General features: G+C 41.8%; 1 protein-coding gene across 1 annotated transcript; it reads right to left on the reverse strand.

Moving 5' to 3' along the window:
- Positions 1 to 9,611: 9,611 nt before the first annotated feature.
- LOC122076407 (ribosome biogenesis protein BOP1 homolog) lies at positions 9,612 to 10,397 on the reverse strand. Its single transcript, XM_042641707.1, has 3 exons — positions 10,382 to 10,397; positions 9,982 to 10,224; positions 9,612 to 9,940 (listed from the first exon to the last, which is right to left on the reverse strand). The coding sequence occupies exons 1-3, from the start codon at positions 10,395 to 10,397 to the stop codon at positions 9,612 to 9,614; spliced, it is 588 nt and encodes a 195-aa protein (XP_042497641.1).
- Between the last annotated feature and the right edge of the window lie 556 nt (positions 10,398 to 10,953).

A 10,953-nucleotide genomic window follows, 5' to 3' on the forward strand; every position in this document is an offset into this window, starting at 1 on the left:
TCACTTCTCACTTCCGATTTTCTGAATTGGGAGCGAGTTCTGAGTGAGTTAGTCCAGATTCTTTAGATTTCCTGAAATTCTTTTAAGTTATTCGAAGACCTTCGAAGTTCTTCATCATTTCTGCGAAGATCTTCGAGTTCTTCAACATTTCTTCTAAGATTTTTGAAGTTCTTAGGAGGGAGAAATTTGGTAAATTTGAAATCTTTTTGGGCTTTTTTGTAATTTTTGAATTTTCTTGGGCTTTTCCATAATTTTGAGATCTTATGGTGAAAAATCGAAGAAGAGGACACGTGGAAAGTGTGCATTGGAGAGCATGGTAGGTTGAGACCCCTTAGCCGAGAGGGGTGAGGATTCCGCCATTTGGTATAATGGACAGACGCTTCAAGGGACTCGAGAGCACATTTGTAATTCTGTGTGGAGCACATGGGTAAGTCCTTCTTGTTCTTCCTTTGTTTATTATCTTTCAAAAATCATTCATTTTTTATTATTATATTTTTTATTTATTTTTATTATGTATTTTTAGGTGCCCGCTGGGGACGAGCTTCCAACACTGGCCAGATACGGATATCCCAAAACAGTCCGAGAATGGTATAAGATAATTCTCCCAAAGACTAAACATTTCATAAATGAGTCTTACCTGTGCCATTTGGTTCTGCTAGAGACCAAGAAATTGGACCCTGAGTTGATGAGAGAACTTATCGAGCGGTGGTGGCCCAGTACACATTCTTTTCATCTTCCTGTGGGCGAGATTACTATCACCCCGTTTTGCTTCTATGCCTGGATAGGCATTCCATTTGGGAGTAGGCCCCTAATTTTTCCCGACATTATGGAGGCAGATAACTTTTTGACCTTGATCGGGATCCCTATTTCCGCGAATCAGAGGTCCATTGCATTAGGTGAGATCGCAGATCGTTGGTGGAGACTATCTCAGGGGGGACTGTACCCCGTTATGACCATTCAGTTAGTCTACTCCTTTTTTCTATTTTCTGTGGGGTAGTGTCTTTTCAGTACCCTTCGGGGTAGAGTGGACGTTCGCGTGGCAGCCCTCTTTCGAGACCTTAATGAGGTAGATACTTGGGACTGGGGTGGGGTAGCCTACGCATATCTGTTGCAGACACTCGATCTCTTGGCCTACGGAGATCGTGGCATCAAGGGAGCGGGCTACATCATTTAGGTAATCCCCTAACCTTATATCCTTCCTTTCATCAAGCATGCATCTTTGTCAACTCATTATCTTGATTTTCCCAAATCAGCCTGGGTGTTATGAGCATCTGGGGATCATGCTACCCTTATTACACGATCCACTAACTCCCTTCTTTCCCGTGGCTGCGAGATGGAGGGATCGTCATACTCGTAAGGGCCCATCTCTTCCTCTAGGGGCCACCGCTCATTCCCTCTTGAACGGGATTTCTAAGGTAAATCATTCTCACTTTTGAGTTTCCCTTTTTCTTTATGCTGTACTTTTCATATATGAAATTGTAGGTCACCTAGAGACCTTTTCGACACCTCGAATTTTTGGCTGTTGCAGAGACTGCTTGAGCCTTATTCTTGACACAGCGGAGAGTATTGTTTTGAGGCCTCGAGGTTCGTGCCTGGTACTTGGGGGAGCGATTCATTCCTCAGTGGTCTGGAGCTAAATAGCGTGTCCCTCCTTGCCTTCCCCCATCCACCATGCATCATCTAGAGCTCATTATAGAGGCCGAGGACGAGAAGCTAGCTAAAGGAGTATGGGATGACTCCTTTTTTATCATGGATGGGCACTACGAGACCTTCCTCAATGTGGAGACGGTCTGCGTCCCCTGGGTCTCATAGGTCTAGTGGTATGCTCTCTCCCTTGAGTGCTCTTTTCATAATTAAGTCCTATTTCTTGATTATTGTGATGCTTTTGTAGTGGAGAACACACCCCACGGTTCCTCTTTCTGCTCGGCCGTAGCCAAGTGCTGCCGGTCCTTCCTTTGTTGGGTCTTCTACTGCTATGGATGGATCTTCTCATAACATGGCCACCATTCCCTTCCATGGCTTTCCTGGTTGGTCTTATTTGGATGCAGCCACCCAAGTGTCCCAAGAGCTCTGGAACTACGATTGGATTGAGATTCCTCTCTGGGCTTGCCTATCCAGTATGATTGTGTGAGTGCCCAAACATCTTTGTGACGAGATATACTAGAGGGTACCATCATTTCTTTGGCTTGATTCTCTTTCATCATTTTCTCTTGTTCTGACCGTCTCTTATGCTTTCCAGGTTGAGCAGATTGTCTCTTTGATAGGACAGGCTGGTTCTCTGACAGGACAAGTTGGTTCTCAGAGGGAGACGATTTCCCAATAGGCCGCACACATTAGGGACCTCACGGCACAAATGGCGAACTCGTGATTGACGTTTGACACTTCCTTGATGTTTTCCATAGACAACCCCGAGTATGGCACAGATGAAGATGCTGCTTCCTAGAAACTTGTTCCCTGCAAAACATAGGTGTTATTTTTTTTGCATTTTTTTTTATCTTTCCCCCATGTTTATTATTATTATTATTTTATCTTTTGTATAGCCAAAGTTGACATTTTATTTTGGAATGAAAAGTTATCTTTTAGCATTGAAAAATCTTTCTTATTCATGAATTTGAATTTTAGGGCACGATCAATTCCACAATTCAAATCTTCATTAGAATAACTGGAATAACGTGAAAATCCAAATATCACCTCACTTCATTACCAAGTGAATTACACAGAAATGGGGAATAACTTTCCTACCAAAGATAGGATAGGTGGGTTACAATGTGGGGAGATAGTTCTTGGGGTGGGTAAAAGTTCATCAATTCCTCATGGTCCTCCGCTTTCAGTCCATACTGTCGGCTGATGTAAGTGGGCAAATAAAAGGATGTATGAGTCAATCCCATCAACCTGACATAGTTGTATCCAGGAGTCTTCAGCGGGAAATCATCTTGTGGCCACCATGAGCACCTCTATGCAATATCATGTGCAGTTCTTCCTTGCAGGTACTCTTCCCAATCAACAATGAGCTTGAATTCCAAGACTTCCCTCTTTTCTAGGTAGCAAGAAACTCCAAGTTGGCATCCACTTATCGGCTTGGCCAGTTTCAGTCTTTCAAGTAACAAAAGTTGGGAAATAACAAGACTTCCTTGATAATGATCAGTTCCAAATCTGTGGTTGTGGCTCATGTCATCAAATCCCTTAAGTGTCTATGAGGATTGTGGGGATGATATCACCTTCTTCCTTCAACTACTTTACCACCTCTATCAGAACAAGTGGTGCACCACGTCCGGGAGTTCTGAGAACATAGTGAGATATTATGCAAAGCAGATAAGCATCCTGTGATCTCTGCCAATGGATTCCTCTTAATGATAGATACCGAGTGAAAATCCTAGCCACCTTCAAAATGTCAATCTTCCCATATTTGATGAACTGCTTCATTTCTTCCTTTTCCCATTCGAAGAAGCTTTGAATCTCTTCTGAATAACCTTTCTTCAAAGATGGTTAAATCAATCTACCTTTAGGTGGAGATATCATGCAAGCAAGGAATTTTTCGAGGGTTGGGCAAATCTCTATTATCCTGAACCAAAATACATCGGATCGGTACCCCAGTGTTGGGGTACTTGTCGGAGTAAATTGTGATGTAATTCTATACACCCGATCTGACCAAGCATTGACATATCCACAGATTCCAACAGCCCAGGGTGCATTAATGCTTACGTCCAAGATCCATTTTCTCAATGCTTCATCCAAAGAGTCCATGACTTTTCCTGTAAGCATTAGAAACAAAGGGAAGAAGTGATTTTTCGAAGCATCACTCATTAGTCATTGGCACAGCCAAACCTTTACCACTACTGCATTAAGTTTTTTTTTTTTACTAATCAAGGGTGGGGAATAATCTGACCTTGATTACTAGTGCCGGGTGGTGACTTTTGGGGAATGGAGTTCTGGACAAGAATTTGGAAGACAACAGGTGAATGACAGATACCTAGTGGCTATATATGCCAAATGGCGATTCTTGGAGGACAAAAGCTATGATGATCTTTTAGATACCTTGATTATTAATTTGGGACCATTTTATTACCTTGAGATTGTCAAGACCCCACTTGCACATGTTAAGTTGCCTACGTATCCTTAAGAGGAATCAAGACTAGCATAGTTCGGGTGTTGTCCACTCCTTCATACGAATATCTATTAAGTTGATCCATGTTGACCAATCCAGGCATTTCTTCGCCTTTGAGGTCCATGATTTTCACAGCTTTGCTTGGTAGAATTTCTTTGACAGTGAATAAGCCACTCCATTTGGGCCTGAATTTTTCTCTTGGGTCATGAATTGGGGTCCTTTGTTCTCAAAGAATGAGCTTGCCCTCTCCTATGTGACCGGACTTCACATTCTTGTTGAAGGCCCTTGCCATTCTTAGTTGATACTTCCTACTATCCATGGCCCTCATGTGTCTTTCATCGAGAAAATTGAGTTTGTCATGTCTAGTCTTCACCCATTCTCTTTCAGGTAACTGACTATTCATTCTTAGGGATGGTACTAGGATTTCCACTGTCAGAACCGCCACAACCCCATATACCAAGGAAAAAGTAGTTGCCCCTGTCGAGGATTATACGGAGGTCCGATATGCACATAAAGCAAGTGGCAACTTATCAATCTAATCCTTGTGTGTTTCAACCATTTTCTATAGGATGACTTTGATGTTCTTATTAGCTGCTTTCATTGCTCCATTTGTCTGTGGCCTATAAGTGGTAGAGCGATGCTTTTTGATACCGAACTTTGTGCAGATCTTATTAGTTTTGCCCCAGAAATGGGATCCTTCATCCGATATCAGCTCTCAGGGCACTCCATATCGGCAAATGATATTTTCTTGGATGAATTTTACCACCTTAGTAGATGTGAGGACTACATATAATTGTGCTTCTACCCACTTGGTGAAATAATCATTGGCCACCAAGATGAACTCGTGACCATTAGATGCTTTGGGGTTGATCTTCCTTATAACGTCAATGCCCGAAGTAGAGAATGGCCAAGGGGAACTAAGTGAGTGCAATTCAGTTGGCTGGATGTGTATGATATTGGAAAATATCTAACATTTATGGCATCTCTTGACAAATCCCACACAACTTGCTTCCATTATATTCCAGTAGTATCCCAATTTAAGAATATTCTTAGCTAGCATCTTTGCATTCATATGAGGTCCGCAACGTCCTTGATGAATTTCCTCCATGATTGTTCTAGCTTGGTCTTCATCTACACACAACAACTATATTCCATCATAGGATCTCTTATATAATGAGTCCCCTTGAAGAATAAATTGGGTGGCATATCTCCTTAGAAATTTATTTTCTCTATCTGTAGCTTCAACTGGATACTTCCTTTCCCTGATGAAGTCCACTATGTGAGTAAACCAAGACTGATCATCTACAATAAGAGAGCCCTATATTTTGGTAAATGGGCTTGTTTCTTTGTTCTACTAGGAATGGTCGGATCCGAGTCATAGGATTGCACTCTACCATGGAAGCCAAGGTTGCAAGGGCATCGGCAAACCGGTTGTTATCTCTTTGAAAGTATTCAAATGAGATCTTCTCAAAGTTTCTGATGACCTCTTCCAGATGTTCTTAATATAGCTTCAGTTTCTCATCTCTGATCTTCCACTTTCCTTGCGTCTGACAAATGACAATGGCTGAATCTCCATATACCTTGATCCTTTTCACCCCAACGGTTAGAGCTATTTCCAGTCATATTCAGTAATGTTGTTGGTATAGGTAAGGCAGAATGATGAAGGAAAATAAAGGCCGTCTTGAGTGATAAGAAATATTCCTACACCACACCCCTTTTGGTTAACCGCTCCATCAAAGAATAACTACCATTCATTAGTTGTATCTTCTTCTTCAATTGCTGTGATTTCTTCATCCGAAAAGGCATCATCTAAGGTTCTTCTAACTTCTGTGGGGTGGGTAGCCAAATGATCAGCTATAGCTTGCCCCTTAATAGACTTATAAGCAACATAGGTGATGTCAAATTCTAATAGTAATAGAATCCATCGAACCATCCTTCCTATTAGAGATGGTTTCTCGAAGAGGCAGTTGATTGGATCCATCCTTGAGATCAATCATACTAGATAAGCTACCATATAGTGTCACAACCTTTTTGTTCTCAAATCAGTGCAGCACAAGTTCTTTCCAAATATTTGTACCATGTCTCATACTCCAAGAACTTTTTGTTGAGGTAGTATATGGCCTGCTTTACCCCCTTCTCCCCAATTGATAAGTACAACAGAAGTGGTTCCCCTTCCACCGGTGGTGTCAATATTGGTGGGTTCATAAGATATCCTTTTATCTTATCAAAAGCTTGTTGGCATTGGTCATTCCATTTTGTGGGCCGATCCTTCTTTAGCAGCTTGAAGATTGGTTCACAGATTGTAGTCAGTTGAGCTATGAACCTACTGATATACTGAATATGACCTAGGATTCCTCGTATCTGCATCTTAGTGTGAGGTGTAAGCATTTCTTGGATTGCCTTGATCTTGATAAGGTCGACTTCGTGCCTCTTTCGATCACCAAGAATCCCAATAATTTCCCTATTGTTGTCCTGAATACATAGTTTTAAGGATTCAACTTCAGTTGATACTTCTTGATCCTTTCAAAGAAATGCCTTAATAAGGGAATATGCCCATGCCGATCCCTTAACTTTACTGTCATAGCATCCACATAGACTTCCACATCCTTGTGCATCATGTCATGCCGTATGGTTGTAGCTGCTCTCTGATAAGTTGCTTGACATTCTTCAGTCCAAAGGGCATCACCTTGTAGCAATAAGTTCCCCATGAAGTGGTGAAAATTATCTTTTCACAGTCCTCTGGGTATATGCTCACTTGATTGTATCCTGAGAATCCATCCATAAATGAGAACAAGGCATGCTCCATTATGTTGTCGACCAATACATTAATGTGAGATAGTGGAAAATCATCTTTTGGGCTCACTTTGTTAAGATCTCAGAAATCTACCACATGCATACCTTACCATCTTTCTTTGGAACTGGTATTATGTTGGCCAACCATTGGGGGTACTTTACTACTTGTAGAAACCTTACATTCCACTGTTTCATTACTTCTTCTCTGATCTTTTCACTCCATTCTGGATGCATTCTTCTGAGCATTTGTTTGATTGGCTTTGCCTTGAGGTAGGTCGACAAATGATGTTGCACGATATTGGGGTCTATCCCAGGCATATCCTTATAAGACTAGGAAAATACTTCGGTGAACTCTTTCAGAAGATAGATCATCTACTCCGCTTCTTGCTCTTCCAGGGTGGCACCATTTTTTACCTCTCGAGGGCATCAGTCAGCTCTCGAATTAATAACTCGGGTATCCTCATGGATGGGTTGGGATTTCTTTGGTTTGTATTATTTTATTAAGTTATGATATTCATTAAGATTATCATCAGAAAAATTAGGCAAGTCATACTTAGAATCAGAAATTTCATTTATGAAAGAAGGAGTAGTAGACTCGACATACACAGACTCTGGGCTTTCCTCAAGAGGGAAAACAGAAATGCAATCATAAACAAATGACTCAATAATAGACTTGACGACCAACTTGATGCTTTTATCAGTGGTATTTAGGTTGGTTGACTCAGCAGCATAAGTAAACTTGAAGTTCTCTCCAATGCTTGTCCAGTTCAGGGGTAATTCAATAGACTGATGGATGAGTAGATGTGGCAAAGGGCCTTTTCTTCTTCCAGGAAGGTCACTGCTATCTCTTCAGTGGTGCTGACTTGTTATCTTTCGTAGGTTCCTGCTTCTCTACAAACACAAACTGATTAATTTCATAGTCTTTGAAGCCGAACTTTCTGAGAGGCGAAAGGCGGTGGAGACTGCTCAACCCTCTCTCTATAAAATCCAACTTTTCAAGCATGTTGATTAAGGCCATCCCTACTCCCTGGTCACACTTCTGACCACCGTCATGGACCTTTCCATTGCAGTTGATTCTAGCACAGTTCTTGCAAACCATCATTCTTTGTGCCCTTATTTGCTTCGCATATATGCTCCTTCCTCATAAGGGCCTTGGCTTGAGTTCATGGAGCTTTTAAGTTCATGAATCTCGCAGGAAGGAACAAATGTGGCTTTTCATATCAGTGGGAAGACACAAACTCCAGACAAGTCTTATCTTCTTTTCCCATTCTCTCTTCAGAAGACCTATTCTCAATCAATGCAATTTCTGCTATTCTAGTAATGTAGCTTTCCTGATCACCTTCCTTGGTTTGTAGTTGTTCTAACTCATGAGTTAACCAGTCGAACTCGTCTTGAAAGAACACTTCGAACCCTTATTGCATATTTGTGGCGATTTCATCAAACCATGGTTCGACATTCCCACAGAAGGGAAAGTTTCCTCCTTCCTTTACAAAATACCCATTGAGAGTGGGGTAGTAAGAGGTTGATATCTTCCTAGTCATTCTCAATACTTTTTTCCCCTTGCCGACATTATTGCTTCCTGATTTGGGGGGTTGAGGACTGTACCTTATACCGCCTCTTCCTTTACTCACAACCAAAGTGGGTAGCTTTGGAACACCATAATGATACTTACCTAATCCCATTCTAGGGAAGTTCTGCATGTTTTTCATCATTCGACTCACTGGTGGACTCTAGATTGCTTTATAATTAGTCAGAATCTTTTCTTTATGTGTTTGCTTGGCGAGGACGGTGCAAGTTCCTTCTATTTCAAACCCATTGAGTTGGACTTTATGGCCTTTTCTTCTCCATTTTCAATGTTGGCTAGAGTATTGACCACCTCAGGATCTCCAGTTACATTGATCACCTTTCCTTCATGATTGAACTTCACCTTCTGATGGAGGCTAGATGATACTACCTTGCCTGGTGCAACCAAGGCCTTCCCAAGAGCATGTTGAAAGATGCTAGTATATCAATGATCTAGAAGTCAACATCAAACTTAATTGGACCAATCATCACAGCCATGGCGAGGATTCAAAGGATTTCCATTTTGGTGTTGTCATATACCCTCATTGTCTGGTTTGATGGCCTCATTTCTTCCATTTTGGCACCAATACTCTTGGCTAACCTCAAAGGTAGAACATTCAAAAGCAGACCCATTGTTAATGAGGACTTAGGGAACAATCTTGTCGAGACATTCCACTATTATGTACAGATCTCTGTTGTACTAGCTTCGTTTGATAGGGAGCTCAGAATCTAAAAGCATCAGTGACTGCACTGCATATGTTGCCCCTTCTATTTGTGAGAGATGTGTCGGATTTATCTCGGTAGGGAGTTGCACATTGGTGAGAGACTTCAGGATTGCTTCATGGTGTGAAGGGAAGGCCATCAATAATCCCCAAATTAAGATATTGGCCTGGGCCTTCTTGAGTTGGGCCAAGACCTCATTAGTCGTTGATTGTTCTACCACTAGGGCCTTGCCCTTGTAGTCTCTTCCAGTTCTAGTCTCCATTACATTGATGGGCTTCTTCACAACAATCTCTGTGGGAAAATGATCCTCATAATCACTCTCTGTTATAGTACTTATCCCAACCATGGAATCATTTACTTCTTTAGACTCCCCTTCTCGGCTTGGAGTGGAAAGTCGAGGTCCTCCATAGATATTGAGAGTCTTAGCTCATAATTTCTTCACCGCATTGGAAAGGCATTTGATCCTTGCATCCACTATTTCTGCAAGTGTGTCATCTCCCCCTATTTCTTCAATGTCTTCCATTTGTTCGGTGTAGTGGCATTCATTGATGGCTACTTCACCTAACATCTGGTCAATCTCCTCAACTTCGAGTTTCATCTCACCCAAGTTCCCATAAATGTCAAACATCTGTTCTGCCATAGGGTCTACATTGCCTTCAAAGATGATCTCATGTTCTTCGATATCCTCACCATCTTTTGAGTCTGATGTAGACTCATCCCCTTCCATACGGATCATGAGTGCTGATTGAATAGCATCTGTCAGATCAACCATCGGGTCATCTCTGCCGATAGCATACACTGAGTACCCTCCCGGATCCCTTGGTGAGTATACTCGGATTCATCATCTTCATTATTATTCCATGGTCCCCAATAGTCACTGTCACCCCAGACCTTGTATTCATCATCACTTCGAGCTTCGGATTCATCACTATCATCCCAATCCTCATTCTCGTCTTCCTCGTCATTGTCACCATCCTCTTCTTCACTAATTTCCCCCTCACTTGGTTCCTCATTAGATTCCTCATGGCCCTCGAATTCTCCTGCATCCAAATGTTCATAGTATTCAAAGCATCTGGATTGAAAATCTCCATAAGGCCAGACTTGATCTCATTGGCTGGAGCCTGATCACACCAAACTCATCATCTTTTATGTCACTCCCTAAATGGATTAGTGAGGTGTGCTCCTTGATCTATTCACCTATTGCCAATGCCATTACTGCTCTCAGAAGGTTATCTATGACTTCTTCAATTATCTCTAGACTATCCCCCTGGGGTACAGTTGCTTGAATCAAAGAAGTGGGGTTAATATCTTGACTTTCCCCTAGAACATTCACTGAATCTGTTGACGAAGTCACTTTTGGAGATTCTGGCAATGTAAGTATATCCTTCCAGTTGTGTCCACCAATCCATCCTTCTTTTGGATTTGATGGGTCATCAACCGAATCCTAGGAATGGGAATGACACGTGGGTGATGAGGGATACGAGGTGGGGTGGTATGAAAGGGATGTTATGTAGGAGATAGGGTATTTTGATGAAGATAGTGGGTGGTAAGATGATGAAGGATTGTGTGAAGTGGGATAGTCTAATGAAGGTAGTGGGTGGTAAGATGATGATAAGGATCCTTCTCTTTGATAGTATGGTAAGAAGGAGGATAATGTTAAAGGTGGATGACATAAAGCGGTGGATTCTTCTTCTAGGGTTGGTGACAAAAGAGGGAATGCAGGTCCCTGACCCTCATTTTCTGGTGGCTCTTCTTTATGAATTTTCTTG

Source organism: Macadamia integrifolia, chromosome 4, assembly GCF_013358625.1.
Source record: "Macadamia integrifolia cultivar HAES 741 chromosome 4, SCU_Mint_v3, whole genome shotgun sequence".
Lineage (NCBI taxonomy): Eukaryota > Viridiplantae > Streptophyta > Magnoliopsida > Proteales > Proteaceae > Macadamia > Macadamia integrifolia.